The sequence below is a fragment of the Bufo gargarizans genome, chromosome 3 (genome assembly GCF_014858855.1).
Source record: "Bufo gargarizans isolate SCDJY-AF-19 chromosome 3, ASM1485885v1, whole genome shotgun sequence".
Taxonomy (NCBI): Eukaryota; Metazoa; Chordata; class Amphibia; order Anura; family Bufonidae; genus Bufo; species Bufo gargarizans.
The window spans coordinates 484,378,406-484,397,206 of NC_058082.1; the positions used below are offsets into that span (position 1 = coordinate 484,378,406).

At 44.4% G+C, this 18,801-nt stretch overlaps 1 protein-coding gene across 1 annotated transcript in view; it reads left to right on the top strand.

Annotated features, from left to right (window-relative positions):
* Positions 1 to 18,801, top strand: part of LOC122932446 (huntingtin-interacting protein 1-like) — a 133,715-nt gene that overhangs the window by 36,951 nt on the left and 77,963 nt on the right. Inside the window, exon 7 of the mRNA XM_044286848.1 lies at positions 12,529 to 12,590. Within this exon, the coding sequence (XP_044142783.1) occupies positions 12,529 to 12,590 (62 nt within the window). The remainder of the gene's footprint in view (positions 1 to 12,528; positions 12,591 to 18,801) is intronic.

Genomic DNA, 18,801 nt, shown 5'->3' on the forward strand with positions numbered 1-18,801 from the left:
CAGTTGTATTGATTATCGGCAGCACATCCCTGACTACACGAGAAGATGTGCTGTCGACAAACAAGCAGCTTTTTTGCTGCATAAAAGATGCAGTCAGACGAATATTTCATCATTTGTCGGCTGATTGGCAGCGCAATTACATCCTATGATCACTTGTTCCCGATAATTGCCCCAAAAATTCTTGTATAAAGGTCCCTTAAGCTACTGCGCAGCTTAGTATTAGTCACTGTCAGAGAACATAGCGTGGGCAAAGGGCAGCACATGCCATGTACTCATGAGCGGCCACACAGTGGAGAAGTAGGGAGAGCGTCCCTCCCTCCTCACTGTGACGCAGCCACCGATGTAAGAGCACAGTGGCCCGATAAGGGAGTGTCAGGGAAGGAGGGGGGAGAAGAGGAGGGCAGGGGAGACAGAAACTCACCGCAGTCCTCACGGTGCTGGCTGCTGATAAGTTAGAGCCGTACATGTACGGCGAGGCCGGGTCTTTAAAGATGGCGCCTGCTCCTGAGCGCTGCGGGCGCCATAGCCGCGGGTGTCTGCCTGCTACTTATAGCAGACACCCGCAGTTCATGTCCGAAACCGGCAGTAATGCAGATCGCGGACATTTAACCCCTCAGATGCCATGGTCGAATCCTGCCCACGGCATCTGAACGCGTGAAACACCGGAAGTGCGCGCTTCCAGTGATGCTCCGGCTCCCCTGTGCGGCAATTGGAGGAGCCAGAGCGTGTGTGCAGCAGCCCCTGTCTTTGTGAATGACAGGAGGCTGCTGCATATTATTTCCTATGGAGCCCTTGCCTGTAATAGTAGTAGTAAAATCATCATAGATTCCAATGCAAGTGCATTGGAGCCTATGATAATAGCAATCTAATGATTGCATGTTATAGTTCCCTATGGGAACCATAAAAAAGTGTAAAAAAAACCCATAAAAATTCTAATCACCCCCCTTTTCTCAAAATAAAAATAAAAGAACTAAATAAATAAAAAAATACACATGATGGGAATTTTATGCTTCCCACTACATTATATGCAATACTAAATGGTGGCATTGGAAAGTACAACTTGTCCCACAAAAAACAAGCCCTCATATGGCTATGTGAACAGACAAATAAAAAAGTTATGCCCTGGGAAGGCAGGGAGCGCAAAATAAAAATGCAAAAAAATAATAATAAACCCTCCAGGCCAGAAATGGTTAAAGACCTTTTATGATGTCATCACCATGTGACCAGTAACATCCACTTGTTACTGGTCACATGGTGATGACATTATCACCAGTCCTTTAACCTTCAGTATCCAGGAGGATCTGGCTGCAGGAGGCACAGGGTCTTGTTACTTTAGTACCTCCATGTGTCTCACATTAATAGTAACAGTGACCCCCATCATGTATCTCATATAATGGGCTAATTGGCTTAAAGAGGACCTTTCACCGATTATGACACTGTGAACTAAGTATACAGACATGGAGAGCGGCGCCCGGGGATCTCACTGCACTTACTATTATCCCTGGGCGCCGCTCCGTTCTCCTGCTATGCCCTCTGGTATCTCCGGCCACTAAGTTATAGTAGGCGGAGATTTCAGTCACTAAGTTATGGTAGGCGGAGTCTGCCCTTGTGCTGCTCTAGCGCTGGCCAATCGCAGCGCAGAGCTCACAGTCTGGGAGGTTATTTTCTCCCAGACTGTGAGCTCTGCTATGCGATTGGCCAGCGCTACAGCAGAACAAGGGCAGATTCCGCCTACTATAACTTAGTGGCCGGAGATACCGGAGGGCATAGCAGGAGAACGGAGCGGCACCCAGGGATAATAGTAAGTGCAGTGAGATCCCCGGGCGCCGCTCTCCATGTCTGTATTCTTAGTTCACAGTGTCATAATCGGTGAAAGGTCCTCTTTAATTATGGTGTCACTTACTATTGATATGAGACACATGGAGGTTCAAAATGAATAACGCCATATGCCTCACATCAATAGTAAGTAATCCTATCATATACCTCTTCAAATAATGGGCAACATGAGGTTAATGTGAGGTACATGATGGGGTATATATTATTAGTGTGAGGCACATAGAGGGCCAAATTGATTAAACCATGTGCCTCACATTATTAGTAATTAAAGGGGTTGTCCGACCCCTATAATGCCCCCCCAAATGCCCGGGCCTGTCATACTGGTCATACTTACTCTGCTCCCTGGCACCTGCCTCGCTTCTGATGCCCCTGATCAAAACATCCGGAGGTGGGGGGGTGGGCAGCCAATAGCAGCCGCGACGGGAACGAGCCTTCTTAGTGTCACCTGTGATGCTAGGGAGGCTCGTTCAGTCTTGGCTTGCTATTGGCTGTCCCCCCCATGTCGCCGGTTGAGATGCAGCGGCGGCCGTGCGGGCATCAGAAGCGACGCAGGTGTCAGGGAGCGGGGTAAGTATCACCAGTATGATGGGCCCTGGCATTTTTTGGGGCATTATGGGCTTTGGATAACCACATTAACCCCATGTTGTCCATTATGTGAGGAGGTAGTTGATGGGGATGTGAAGCATATGGTTTTATCAATTTAGACTTCCATGTGTCTCACATTATTAATTAGTGACCCCATCATGTTCCTCAAATAATGGGCAAATGATAATTTGACAAAAAACAAACAAAACACATTAACCTAATTAATCCCTATTCCAAAATAACGATTAAAAGTGCCGTTGCGGTACAGGACAAAGGGTATATGGAAAGGCGATGGCTGTCATATTTCCATACATCCTGCGTCCTGTACCGCAATGACTCTTTTAATCATATTCACTCATATTGGTGAGATGTATAGAGTAGTACCTCTCTATATAGTCCTTTATCCCCTTTACAGTATATTCACACACAGCAGATTTGTTGCAGAGATTCCTGCTGCTGAGGCGTCCATTCCACATGACTGAATTTGGTTGTTTTTGCAGCAGTTATGTGGATTTCAGATGAATCAGACAGCTGCAGACATTTCTACATTCGGGCGGCCACCTATGAATAAACCAATAGCACTACCCACTACTGCAGACTCCAGAATTGTCTGTTCGAGATCTCTGCTTGCCTCTGCTAACTGGACTGTAACAAGCCCTGCCCCGTCTAATGGTCACTTAACCAGCACAGTTTTTTATCCTAAGCTACTGGTTGTCCTTATAGAGAGCTAGCCGACGAAGAGAGCCTTACAGGCAATAATTGCAATCAGCTCTCCTCCAGAAGGAAGAAGACAGTCTTTCTGATGCCACCTATAAGGAGCTGCCCTGTAAGTCAATGTGCAAGCACTGAAATCAGCTAAGCCAGAGACACCCATTATCCCATGCAATGACTGCAAGGAGAGATATTTAAAGGGGTAGTCTAGCAAAATAAAAATAACTTGCAGTAGGATCTTACTGCCTCAGCCTAAGGGCTCATGCACACGACCGTATGTAGTTCCACAAAAAAAACTGATCCGCAAAAAATATCAGTGTGCATTCCGTATTTTGCAGAACGGAACAGCTGGCCCTTCATAGAACTGTACTATCCTTGTCCGTAATGCGGACAATATTAGGACATGTTCTATTTTTTGGTGGAACGGAAGTATGGAAACTGAATGCACACGAAGTAACTTCCGTTTTTTTTTTGTGGACCCATTGAAGTGAATGGTTCCGCATACGGTTCCCCCCCCCCAAAAAAATGGAACGGACACGGAAAGAAAATACGTTTGTGTGCATGAGCCACGTGTAATGCTTAGCTTCCCCTGCAATGGCTGTGCAGCGAAATGAGACATTTATTCCCTAGTTTCCCCCATATTACAGCTGATTGCAGGGGGACACTTTGTGACCATCTTATTGTCAAGGGACCTAAGTCTTGCGCAAAATGGAGAATGCATATAACTCCGGGACGAAAATAAAATCTCTGAATTTTCAGTTCTTGCCTGAAGATAAACGATAACCTACATTAAGTAAGGATTATAGAAGTATAAGAAATAGCAAAGTCTAACTCTCCAGAGTTACTGCTGGATGCATCTTTCCGCCAGTTTCCCGGTGGATCCCAGCTGTATTTGCAAGCTCTGAGCGTCTTCATTTGCTTCTTATATAATCCTCTATGGAACGGGTATCTTATATGTATACATGCAATGGAACAGTGCCCTAGTTTCACTCAAACTTACTATAATGAGTGGCTTGGCAGCGAATCGCCGTGCGAGGCTGCAGTTAGAGAGGCGGATTAGGTGACATTAGGACCTACTCTCCGCTTCCAGTTATCTGCTTATGTGCGCTGAATGCTTTTATGTTTGCTTTTTCAGATGAGGAAATCACAATCCATTTCACGTTACGTATTCGGTTTTGTTTATTTTTGCATAAAGGAGTTACATGGAATGCACTTGCCAGACGTCCGTTTCACTTGCTCACTGTTACAGAGTTTGCTGTCTTAGGCTACTTTCACATCTGCGTTTTTCTTTCCGGTTTTGAGATCCGGCAGAGGATCTCAAAACCGGAGGAAAACACATCCGTTTGAATAAAACAACCGGCTGCATCCATTCAGAATGGATCCAGTTGTATTATATCAAAAATGAACATGCCTGATCCGGCATCAAATACCATAGTCAGAGTCAACAGGCGCCAGATACGCCGGACACGAAAAAAAAACAGATCCGGCACCATTGACTTACATGGTTTTTGATGCCGGATGTGGCATGTTCAGTTTCCCATGACGCACAGAAAAACGCTGCTTGCAGCGGGTTTGTGTCCAGCATGGGTACGCAACGGAACGGAATGCATTCTAGTGCACTCCGTTCCGGTTTGTTCCGTTTTGTCCCCATCGGCAATGAGTGGGGACAAAACTGAAGGGTTGTTTTCCAGTTTTGAGATTCTCTGCCGGATCTCAAAACCGGAAAGGTAAACGCAGATGTGAAAGTTGCCTTATCGAGATGATTAGTGAGTCTACTGGAAACTGTATATGTGCAAATAAGCAGACATTCGTGTCAGCAGAACTTTCACTGTGTGGATGGAAACCATGGTTGGTGCTTAGATGCACTTCGTTTCATAGTAAATAGAGACATCATTTAGGGTAGTCTGAATGGATTCCAGTTACTACAGTGCACAGAGCAGAGGACCCACTGATCCTAAGATCGGAGTTGCCATACCCCTGCCCTAATGGAGCTGCGGGTCGAGCATGCCGCCTGCCGCTCTGTTCATTCTCTATAGGACTGCCAGTGATAGACAAGTACTCTACACGCTTGGCTAGCCCTCGCAGTCCCATAGACTGTGAATGGAGCAGTGGTGTTCATCAGGGTGCAGGATCAGGGGGTTCTAGTGGTCTGGCATCTTATATAGGTGTGCAGTGCCAAGATATTGATGTCCTATCTGCATAGGTCATCAGTATCAGATCAGTGGGGTCAGCTGTTTGAAGGGTTAGCGGTGCTTGTGTGAGCCCTGATCCTGCTTCGGAATTACCTTTGTGTTTTCTCGTTTGTAGAGGTGACGCAGTGGAACTACAACTGAGCATCCTATTCAAGTGAATGCGACTAGCAGTTGTAATTGCACCGCACTGCCGCTGCAAAAGAGATGGTGCGCACACAGTTAAAGGGGTTGTGTCACCATGTAGAGAAAGTTAATACAAGGCACTTACTAATTTGTCCATATTGCTTCCTTTGCTGGCTGGATTCATTTTTCCATTACATTATACACTGCTTGCTTCCATGGTTTTGACCACCCTGTAATCCATCAGCGGTGGCCGTGCTTGCACACTGTAGGAAAAAGCACCAGTCTACGCTCCCTCCCGCTGTCCCAGCCAACAGCCCGGCGCTTTTTCCTATAGTGTGCATGCACGGCTACCTCTGCTGGTGGTCGTAACCCCTAGATATGAGCAGTGTATAATGTGATGGAAAAATGAACCAAGCCAGGAAAGGAGGCAATATGGACAATCACAATACAGTAGTGAGTGCCTTGTATTTACTTTCTCTACATGATAAATGCCACTTGCTGAAGTGAGACAACCCCTTTAACTTTGAATCGGAAGCAGCGCTCACACAATCTCTGCGACCCCTATCATGAACATAGGTCATCAATATTTTTGCACTGCACAACGTCTTTAAATCAAATTTTTATGTTAAATTGTTATTTTTAAAGTTATCAAATTTTTTATGTTATTTTAAATTTTCCATGACACTATCTATATTAATATTTAGACAGTCTAAAGCTGCACCAGATTACCACAGTGGCTGATGTTGGATGATAAATGTGGTGCATCTTTAGTCACAGTTTATACCACCTATTAATTGGCTTATTTTGTACCAAAATCTTGACCCATTTTTGGCGCACATTGACACCTTTTAAGCCATAACCCTTCCCTGCTAAATTACGTACCCTTGTTGGAAAAGGCAAAAAAAGGTGTCTGCACACATAATAAATGTGGCAGGAGTCATGTATGCCAGAATTTTGCTGTACTTTCTTAAGTAAATCTCCACGCTGTATCAGATTTCTTTGTACCGTTTTTTCTGAGAGTTGGAAACTCGGATCCAGTCCCTGCGTGAAAGCTGAAAGGGCATTTGCTGGATTTTATGATATCAGGAAGATGCTTACTTTCTACTTCAGAGGATATCATGGCCATCTAGCAATAGGGCAGCAGTGAATGCCCCAGGCAACTGACCCCCACTGGCTATTTAGTGACACTCACTCTCCTTAAAGGGGTGGTCCGGTTAGGACAATCCCTCCTTGTTAGAAGGGTCCCTTGACAATAAGGTGATGACAAAGTGTCCCCTTGCTGGAACCCTCATTGATCAGCTGTAATTTCTAGAGAAATCTGGCAGGACGTGTTCAGTTTCTGGCAATGCCAGCATAGGGGAAATAAAAATGCCCTGCTAATAACCCAAATGGCATAAAAACCTATTATGCCGTGTAACTAATAGAAGCTATCGAAGCATAAACTGCAATATGAGGAGAGCACACCCCATCCTCCTTCGCCTATTTTCTCAATGGTGACTGACGGTAGCCCCCCATACCTATTACCCAAACAGCATGATGCTTTTGTGCCCCTATCAGACGAGCGAGTTCCTCGCATTGGACTCACAACATGAGTATGTGGCAGCTCTCGTCCTGACCTCCCATGCTGTCAGTGTTATCCAATACATTCCAGAACTGTAAGGGTTACATAGCATCATAAATCAATATACTGCTATGCGACCCGGTCAGTGCAGGGAGGTCGGGACGGGAGCTGCTACATACTCACGCTGCGAGCCCGGAGTGTGGAACTCGCTTGTCTAAAAGGGGCCTAAGACTTCACATTAGGTGGACACATCCGGGTTGCAGAGGTCGTCCAGCCACATATCAATTTTGAAACCTCCCCATCCCCCTCGGGGACTTGTTGGGGTAGCTTGCTGCTAATTCAAGTGCTGCTTGTCTAAGTGCATTGGAGATATTCAGGAGATACTCAGGAGGTAATCTGGAGGTGGATACAATCTAAACAAGTAAGATTTGTTTGTTTAAAATCTTTCCCCTCTTTACAATGCTAGACCTGGTTCTGTGCAGGAATTGTTATGCTTTTATTTCAGGTTCCACTCTTCAGAGGGTTGGATACTGTCTGATCTGTAGACAGCTTTCCATAATGCAGCAGGAAATTACCTTTTTGAAATATGAGATTTTTTAATTAACCACTAAACAAACTCAGGCTGAGAACATTGCAATGCCACTGCCACAGAGGCCCCCTAGAAATGGAAGATGGGTTACTGTAGGTTCTGGTAGACTGAGAGTTGTGGATAGAAGGCATGTCCCACAGTCTGTGGCTCTCCATAATTCATTTGCAGCACTTTCAGAGTGCAAGAGCAACATGGAGGATGGCTCAAGCACAGTGGGTGAGAAACAATCATCTCCCATGCCTAAAGTATGCAAGACTGCAGCCAAAGACAAAAAGGAGAAGGTGAGGATTGATAGTAAGCAGCTGTTGGTGGGCGATTCCATCATAAGAGGTGTGAAGTTTGAGGAGAATGGTGTTGTGAGATGTCTCCCTGGTGCTACCGCTAGCAGGGATAGACGACGGATCCTAAATATTGTTAGGCAAGCAAAGCAGGAAAGGGAAGTGGATGTTATTCTCCATCTTGGGACAAACGATCTGGCATTGCAATGAGGTTTCAAAGGTGAAGGAAGCTTTTCACACACTTGGAAAGGATATACGGGAGGTTGCATCAACTGTTTCATTCTCTGCAGTTTTGCCTGTGCAGAACCTTCAGCATGACAGGAAGATGCGCATTAAGGAATTCAATGTATGGCTTGGTGAATGGTGTCTGAACCAAGGGTTTGGCTTTGTGTCTCATGTTAGCTCTTGTTGGAATGGAAAAGAACTGTACAAGAAAGATGGTTTGCATCTTTCTCTCAAGGGAACGAATGTCCTCGGTGAACAGTTCCAAGTATTTGCTAAGAAGCATTTAAACTAGGAAAGGGGGGCAAAAGAGTGATAATCCAGCAGTCCGACTGCCCCCCGGAACAATGCCAGAAGAGGCCAGTAGCACAAAGGTTAAGAAATGACAAGCTCAGAGTCTTGTCTACAAATGCTCGCAGTCTAGGGAATAAGATCAATGAACTTGAGGCTATAATGGCATCTGAGAATATAGATGTAGTGGCTGTTACTGAGACGTGGTTCAAGGGGAGTAATGACTGGGATACATCAATACCAGGGTTCTCTCTATACAGGAAAGACAGAGTAAGGCAAGAAGGGGGGAGGGGTGGCCCTGTATGTGAAAGATAGCATAAAATCTAATTTGATACAAGTTAGCGAAGAACAATTTAGAGTCAGTTTGGGTTACCTTGCAGCTTGATAATCATAAGGTAACTCGTGTAGGTGTGATATATAGACCACCTAGCCAAGTCAAAGAATTAGATGATCTACTAGTTGAGGAAATAGCTAAAATGACATTGAAGGGGGAAGTTATCATTATGGGAGACTTCAATCTTCCAGATGTAAACTGGAAAACCAAAATAGCTAGTTCTGCCAGGAGTACAGATATTCTAAATTCCCTACTGGGATTATCTCTACAGCAAGTAGTGGAGGAGCCAACCCGGAAGGAGGCCATTTTAGATTTAGTATTCACAAATGGGAATTTGGTATCTGATATTACTGTAGGGGAAAGCTTGGGATCTAGTGATCACCAGTCAGTGTGGTTTACTATAAGTACAGTGACTGAGTCACACCACACAAAAACAAAAGTTTTAGATTTTAGAAAAACTGACTTTTCTAAAATTAGATTAGTGGTATACGAGTCCCTATCAGACTGGAACAGTTTCATTGGAGTCCAGGAGAAATGGGACTACTTAAAAGTGGCACTATTGAAGGCAACAGAAAATTGCATTAGGCTTGTCAGTAAAAGCAAAAAAAGGAAGAGACCACTGTGGTACTCAGCAGAAGTGGCCAAAATCATTAAAAACAAAAAGATAGCATTTAGGAATTATAAAAAAAAATAAAAAATGAGGATGACAGACAAATTTATAAGATTAGGCAGAGAGAGGCCAAACAAGTTATAAGAGCTTCTAAAGCACAGGCAGAAGAGAAATTAGCTCAGTCAGGGAAAAAAGGCGATAAGGCATTCTTCAGATACATAAATGAAAAAAGGAAACTAAAACAAGGAATTACCAAATTAAAAACTAAAGAAGGAAGGTATATGGAAGAAGATAAAGAACTAGCTGACTGCCTCAATGAATACTTCTGTTCAGTTTTTACAAAGGAAAATGAAGGAGAAGGACCTCAGTTAGGAAAGAAGACTAATGAATCTTTTGACGCATGTGTCTTTACAGAGGAAGAGGTTCTAAGTCAACTGTCTAAAATTAATACAAATAAGTCACAGGGGCCTGATGGGATACACCCAAAGCTATTAAAAGAGCTCAGCGGTGAACTAGCAAAACCATTAACAGATTTATTTAACCAATCACTGGCAACAGGAGTCGTCCCAGAAGATTGGAAATTAGCAAATGTTGTGCCCATTCACAAGAAAGGTAGTAGGAGGAATCGGGCAACTATAGGCCAGTAAGCCTGACATCAATAGTGGGGAAATTAATGGAAACCATACTTAAGGAGAGGATTGTGGACCATCTAAAATCCCATGGATTGAAAGATGAAAAACAGCATGGGTTTACTTCAGGGAGATCATGTCAAACTAATCTTATTGATTTTTTTGATTGGGTGACTAAAATAATAGATGGAGGAGGTGCAGTAGACATCGCTTATCTAGACTTTAGTAAGGCTTTTGATACTGTCCCACATAGAAGGCTTATCAATAAAGTGCAGTCATTGGGCTTGGACTCCCATATTGTTGAATGGATTAGGCAGTGGCTGAGGGACAGACAACAGAGGGTTGTAGTCAATGGAGTATATTCAGACCAAGGTCTTGTTACCAGTGGGGTACCTCAGGGATCTGTTCTGGGACCCATATTGTTTAATATCTTTATCAGCGAAATTGTAGAAGGCCTCGATGGTAACGGGTGTGTATTTTTGCTGATGACACAAAGATTTGTAACAGGGTTGATGTTCCTGGAGGATACACCAAATGGAAAAGGACTTAGGAAAACTAGAGGAATGGTCAAAAATCTGGCAACTAAAATTTAATGTTGATAAGTGCAAGATAATGCACCTGGGACGTAAAAACCCAAGAGCAGAATATAAAATCAGTGATACAGTCCTAACCTCAGTATCTGAGGAAAGGGATTTAGGGATCATTATTTCAGAAGACTTAAAGGTAGGCAGACAATGTCACAGAGCAGCAGGAAATGCTAGCAGAATGCTTGGGTGTATAGGGAGAGGCATTACCAGTAGAAAGAGGGAGGTGCTCATGCCGCTCTACAGAGCACTAGTGAGACCTCATTTGGAGTATTGTGCTCAGTACTGGAGACCATATCTCCAGAAGGATATTGATACTTTGGAGAGAGTTCAGAGAAGAGCTACTAAACTAGGTACATGGATTGCAGGATAAAACTTACCAGGAAAGATTAAAGGACCTTTAACATGTATAGCTTGGAAGAAAGACGAGACAGAGGGGATATGATAGAAACTTTTAAATACATAAAGGGAATCAACAAGGTAAAAGAGGAAAGAATATTTAAAAGAAGAAAAACTGCTACAAGAGGATATAGTTTTAAATTAGAGGGGCAAAGGTTTAAAAGTAATATCAGGAAGTATTACCTTACTGAGAGAGTAGTGGATGCATGGAATAGCCTTCCTGCAGACGTGGTAGCTGCAAATACAGTGGAGGAGTTTAAGCATGCATGGGATAGGCATAAGGCCATTCTTCATATAAGATAGGGCCAGGGGCTATCCATAGTACTTAGTATATTGGGCAGACTAGATGGGCCAAATGGTTCTTATCTGCCGACACATTCTATGTTTCTATACTTACCTGCTTCCCGCTGCTCAGTTCCGGCTCCTTGGTTCCAAGCTGGTTCTCAGGATTTCCAGCATTGAAGGTAAATAGACGGGGTCCCGTCTGCCGCTGCAACCATTGACTGTCTGCAGGGTTGACGAGTCCCCCAAAAAGCACATCACCAAGTTCCATGCCACTTGCGGAACGTGTCACTGTCAGTGACTGGCTGCATTGGTGTACGTGATCCTGTCCATGGTGTTTACCTGCGGCACAAGTCTGGAGAAGACAGCGGTGGACGCTTGGAGCCGGAACGGAGCATTGCAGAGCAGGTAAGTATTCTTCAAGTCCTGCACAGTGGAGGTGGGGATGGGTTTAAAAATTGATATGGGCTGGATAATCCCTTTAAGCATTACACAACCATGCATTGTCTGTGTAATGCCGGTCAGGAAAGGTCCTTCAGAACGGAGACAATCTTTGTAATTGTCTCCACCCAAGAGGTATAGAAAAATACTAACCTGTATGTACTAACCTTTTTACAAGCAAAATGGGTTTTGCAAACTAGACTACCGCTTCAAGGCCTCTTTCACACAAACTATACGGATTAGGTCAGGGTGCGTTCACTGAAACTCGCACCATTCAGTTGTTCAGTTTTTTCCGTGCGGGTGCAACGTGTTTTGATGCGTTTTTCATGCGCATGATAAAAAACTAAAGGTTTACAAACAACATCTCTTAGCAACCGTCAGTGAAAAACGCATCGCACCCGCACCTGCTTCCGGATGCAATGTGTTTTTCACTGAAAGCCCATTCACTTCTATGGGGCCAGGGCTGCGTGAAAAACGCAGAATATATAGAACATGCTGCGTTTTTCACGCAACGAAGAACTGATGCGTGAAAAAAAAAAAAAACACAGACCCATTGAAATGAATGGGTCAGGATTCAGTGCGGGTGCTATGCGTTCACGTCACGCATTGCACCCACGCGGAAAACTCGCTCGTATGCAAGGGGCCTAATAGCTCAGTACACATTATTATTATTTCTAAACATGGAGATGACAACAATTGTAATGTAATTGCAGACTTTACATAGACATATTGTCGGCGTACGTATCCGACAGGTTGCAGCATGCGATTCTTTTGTAGAAATCAATATGCGCAGTGATTATTTGTGTGCGACATAATATCCCGTGTCTGCGTCTCCTCATAATGACTTCTAATGTTCTTCAGCTTTCAGCTTACGGTGGAAATATTTGACTACATGGAGTGGGAGCTGAATCTCTTTCATACAGGTTAGTATTTCTTGTGCTTCGTGGCTGGTGTCCCCTACCGATGACCTGGAGGACTGAGACCTGTCTTCCCAAGTGCAAAAAGCTGCCCTGCAGGAATGGCGTTCATGCCTCGGACCCGATGATTACTGCACACACCTAGTGATTACACCCTGGAGGTTAATGGTATGGTGCACGTGGCACTGTGTGTGTCCGCACGTCGAGCTGTAGAGATGCTGCTTGTACTCCAATTACCAGAAAGAAAAAGCAAGTTGCCTGCCACAGACCCGAAATAAAACGTAGATGATCCATGTACAGTATAAATGTATATCTGTATATCTGATGCTTACATGGTCCATACATGAGTCTTAAGCCTCATTCACCAGTGGACAGTGATGCCTCCGTGATGGATCCGGGTGGGGTCAGTGTGTCCGTTTTTTGCTGTCCGTGTTTCATGGACACTGTACAACTGTGTGTCTCTACAAACAGTAGGATAGGGAGGTCGCTGGTGACAGATTCCCTTTAAAGTCATACATACTAATAAGCGCTGCTAACCTCTCCCTTAATAAAAGGCTAGCCGGCCTTGTAACGATCATCCACCGCAGTTGGATGTAGTACATGCTCAGCAAGGTGGTAATCTTTTTACAAGCATTAGGAAGCTGGGGAAGTGCCACATGCTGAATTCTCTTTTCTGGCACTGTGATCTTCGGGTTATCGATGGCGCCTAAATCTCGTGGTGCTCTTCTGATCCCCCATCACCACTGTTGCTATGCTGCTTCTGTCCCTGGAGCGGGACTTAACTTACCCGTTACAGTCAATAGTCGAATGCATTGGGACCATCAAATAAAAATATAAAATTGCAGCAGGCACCATTTAGGTCCGCTTTTGGAGTAAGACTTGCCTATTAAAATCAATGGGCGCGCTATAAAAATGGACAGCACACGGACTGCATGCACATGTGGCCTCCTTTGAACACTTGTATTTTTTTGCAGCTGTACCAAGAGTTTAACTTCACTTTTCTTAATCCAACCTAACTCAAAGCCCCTTCTTCCAGGAAAACAAATCCAAAGATCAAGACATGCAACAAAAACTCTAAAATGTCTGCTTGCCATGCTTGGCTGTTTCCAGTGTTTCCATTAAGTGTATTGGAGCTCGGCCACCTCTACCTGGGAACATGCTGGGGTCCCAGTCTTAATTATGTCACAACAGAACCTAGTTAGGTCCAAACCAGTTAGGGCTGTTTGACACGAGCGAGTCCATTGCGGGAATCACGCTCCGTGAGTGAGTGTGATCCTCCGCTCTGGACTTGCAGGAGCGCACGGCATTATCATGATCTATAATGCCATGTGTCTCTGCGTGGTCTTTTTTCCACAGAATCATAGTGACATAAAGCTGTCAGTATGATTCTGTAGAAATAGGGTCAAGCAGAGGCACATAGCATTATAAATCATGATAATGCGGTGCGTTCCTGCAAGTCCAGAGCGGAGGATCGCACTCACACACGGAGCGTGATTCCCGCAATGGACTCGCTCATGTCAAACAGCCCTTAGACTTCTGCTCCTCTGAAAATAAGATGCAGATAGCGGATATCATGGGGGACATTGTACAAATGGTGATTTTACTACATGGCTGCTGCAGGGAAATCGAGGTACTGCAGTGTGGCTATGGATTTTTGTTGCCCAGTAGATAAGACCCACTCTTTTTGTGTTCCAGACTTTGGCTACTGACCTCTTACCCAACTCATGTCGGTTTTGTGCACAGCACTGCAGTATATGTCCTTGTGATGTAAATTATAATTAGGTTGCATGTATGACTGTATCCTAGCTCAGACAGAACTGTAGTCATACAAACAGCTATTGCATCGAAAGAATGAGAATCCGATTTTCTGCACAATGAAAAGCCCTCAAAATGGAATGACATTCCCACCCTTGGGTAGGCCCCCTTATCCTCCGAGCTCCACAGAAGCTTCTAGTTATGCACATGTCACCACAAATATCATGCAACCTTCCAAAAAGCTATCTGTGTAATTTCTTACCCAGAAGTCCAACCACTGCAAGTTCCTTCACATCTTCACATTTCCCTTATGTGCTTGTCTCTGTTCTCTTTTTCTAGAATTTCACATCCTATGGCCTTAGGTATTCTGAATAAGAGAACAAGTGAAGGCCCCCTGACCCCCCCCCCCCCCCCCCCCCCACGTCCCTTTCTTGAAGTAACTGGCTTTGGGAAGAATCACTATGTTACTTTCTATGCCGTGTTGAAGGCACTTTCTTATACAGTCACCTAGTCCAGCAAGCACAATGTCTGTATTTACACTGCACCTGTAGTGGAAAGTATGTACCACCCGGCAAACAGTGCTTGGCAAATTGTCAGAGGTCACTTACAAAGTGGAGCCAGGCATTGCTTTGCTCAGCAAACATCCTACAACCTCAATGAGATGTAAAGTGTCTGATGTCTCAAAGTCTTAAAAAGTCCATAGTGAATCAATAAATCCTAATGAATGAGGCTTCTGGCCTATTAAAAATTTACGGTATATTTTGGAGGTACCGTACATAGAATCAGGTGTGGACACCAAGGACAGAAGACCTATGTGCAAAAACAGGATTTGGTCTTCTGGTTTTTGAGCTGCTAATATGACAGCTAGCTAAAGACTACCTCATTCATGTCTGCTCCGAAAGCCCTTGCTAGTATACCTGTACACCAGAAATTTTGAAATTTGGATGGGGATATGGTGTAGCCCCTTACCCGTGATATCATTGCATGTTCACCTCACTTGTAATGTTGGAGAAGATGACAAGGACACACATTTTTTTTAACTTAAATTCACTTGTGATGTCACAGACGTTTTCTTCACTGAACCCACTAGTGATGTCACCGTAGTTACCTGATAGAAACACAGGTGTGATGTCACAGTAACGCACCTGACAGAAACCCACTTTCGAAGTCACATTAATGTTCTTGAGTGAAACCCTCTTGTGATGTCACAGCGTCTTACAATTGTGGTGTCATGCAGCAGATAGCACTAGTGGTGTTTTATTGTTTTCAGAGAACAATATCACATCTCACCTCCTCCCTAAAATTAGTTGGTATACCATTAGATTTTCCTCAGATGTTCCTGTCTTCATACTATCGACTGCCTTCTATGACGTAAGATTAGGCTGTTTTGTTTTTGTCTCCTTCCAAATGCCAACAATACATTCTGTTAATGAACATAGTTTGAGAAATTACTGTCTAGACGTGTCCTCTATGTGAATTTTAGATAAACTATCAATGTCTGATCAATATCTGGTTGATCACCTGGATCACCACCAATGTCTAGAATGAAGGATCAATGTCTGATCAGTATCTGGATGATCACCTAGGTCACCATCAATGTCCAGAATGAAGGATCAATGTGTGATTAGTATCTGGTTGATCACCTGGGTCACCACTCATATCTAGAATGAAGGGCCCCTTCAACTTTTATCTGACACGGGCCAGACTGTTTGACTGGTATTCAACTGATATACCCCCCAAAGGTCAAACGATTGATGGCATATCACATCGACATGTCACCAGTGTTGGGAAATATAGGCGAATTACTCTGTAAGGAATTATGGAATACACTGCCATTAGCAAAAAACTTGGAGGAACGTATAGCAGAATCGGCCGCAAGGAACTAAAACTCAAGATAGTGCTTAGACCTTTCTACTCTGCCTGTGAGAGTCATTCTGTAGCCTGCTGATGGGTTGCATAAGATCTGTGGGGAATTTATTTATGGCTACCTTGCACTTTGCTGGGCAAATGTCAATATATTAGGTCATAGTGATAATGCTCCAAACCGGGAATTGCTCATTACCGGAGGATTTTATTCCTGTCTATAAATATTGATTAAATACGGTACATTGTCCTGATGACATAATCAATGCTTTATTGTCTATATGATATATCCACATGAGGCATTGCCAGCAGTCCACCTGGCTCACAGAGTCCAGCATGCAGCACTGGGCTCATCTCCTGCAGTTTTCTCACAGATTTGGGAAGTTAATCATTTCATTACTGGTTACACAGCCGCTTCCTTTCTGTTGACCTGTACAGAATCTTAATGTGTCATAGGAAGTAACACCATTGTGCCATTGCATAATAGTGTAACGTTCTCACTGACTGCAGCAGAAGAATGCCACATTTCTCTACGTGAGAAAAGGCAGCGCCCTACAGCGTACATTTGACTTGTTTTTTTTTCCCAGTCTTGTTAATTCAATTTATAGACGTTAAATAGAATGTCCTCACAAAATGACTTATTGTTTAAATCATGTTTTCATATGAAACGTTTTTTGTTTTTTTTTACATTTTTAGTAGCTTTTTTTAAAAGGGTTGGGGGGGGTGATAACCCCTTCATCCGGTTTAAACCTAGGAAGTGAAGCCTACTAACCTGCATCCTGAGGATGGCTCTAGGCTTTTTCTCTCACCGGCCTTGGCTTTTTTGCTCGGCTCCCTGGATGTAAACGTCCGTTTTGACGCCGCTGCAGCCAAGTGCTGGATGCAGCAGTGACCTGCTCCTGTTGGATCACATGAACAACTGACCCTGTGGGGTCTCTTAAGACTCCTATTTTTCTCTCTTGTCGCTTTTTTCTAATTTATATATATTTTCTCTCCCAAAATGTGCTCAAATTAAATCACCAGAGAACAGAAGATTTTCTTTTACAAAGCATACATTGAAACCGTTTATACAATAAGCAAGCGCAGCAAAACCGGCTGTGATCCTGCGCTATTCAATAGTTCCCACCCGCAGCTCTTACATATAGGACAAATAGGGAAAGTAAAATAATGGATATTTTTCTAATGGACTGGGTGTTAATTTCGTTCAGTGGTAAGGCGGTGCGTCTTAATAAAAAGTAAAGCTTAATCCTCGGTACTAAGTGGAAGCTTCCTCCTACACAAGCTTGCTTTAGCATATGTCGTATTTGATTGACGGCTGCTGATTAAACAGCATTAGGCTAATTTGACTTGTTACATTATTTCTCACTTAGTCATTACACTTCGTTAACAACAATTGCTCAATGTGTAGGCAGCAGTACAGTGTTAGAGAGCATACAGCCGTTCCTCATTGCTGAAAAATAGTCCCTGCTACAGTCCCCCAGCATCCAAGCACACACCTGAGCCCGTCCACGGAGCTGTGTACTGCCGCACCGTCTCTGTATGACTCCACAGCAGTGCCTTTACCCTAAAATACCTCCATGTATAGAGAAAGGTGAAGCATGCCGCAGTATTTGTAGTGGTTCCGTGCCTCCGTTCCGCACCTCATCCGTGATGCGGTGAGCACATGGCCGGTGCCCGCACATTGCGGACCGCAATACGGGCAACGGGCAACAACGGCCTTGTGCATGAGGCCAAAAACATAGCTGTAATATGGGCATCTGTTTGAGCCCTTAAAGGAATTCTCCAGGATTTTACTATTGATGACCAGTGATGGTCAGTTCACAGTGTTCGCCAGCGAACACATGCGGGCTGCCATCTTGACTCACCCGCCCGGCGATGCACAGGTAAGCCCTTGCCTGTGTCGGGAGCCGGTCTGAAATCAAATGCAGTCACCGGGAGCAGGCAGTTCCGAGAACAGCCCGATGAAGGCCCCCGGCAGCTGTTCTCGGAACTGCCTGCTCCAGGTGACCGCATTTGATTTCCGACCGGCTCGCGGCACAAGCACAGGTAAGGGCTTACCTGTGCATCGCCGGACGGGTAAGTCAAGATGGCAGACCGCATGTGTTCGCTGGCGAACACTGCGAACTGACCATCACTGTTGATGACCTATCCTCAAGGTCATCAGCATCTGATCCGTGAGACTCAGGGGCGTAACTAGAAGTGACTGGGCCCCACAGCAAATATTTGTAAGGGCCCCCCTCAGCGCGCTTCGCATCTCCCTCCTCCTGTGTAAACCCCACTCCTTTGGCACAGTGTAGCGGTATACTGTATATTGTGTGGCACAGTGTAGCGGTATACTGTATATTGTGTGGCACAGTGTAGAGGTATATTGTGAGGCACAGTGTAGAGGTATACTGTATATTGTGTGGCACAGTGTAGAGGTATATTGTGAGGCACAGTGTAGAGGTATACTGTATATTGTGTGGCACAGTGTAGCGGTATACTGTATATTGTGTGGCACAGTGTAGAGGTATACTGTATATTGTGAGGCACAGTGTAGAGGTATACTGTATATTGTGTGGCACAGTGTAGCGGTATACTGTATATTGTGGGGCACAGT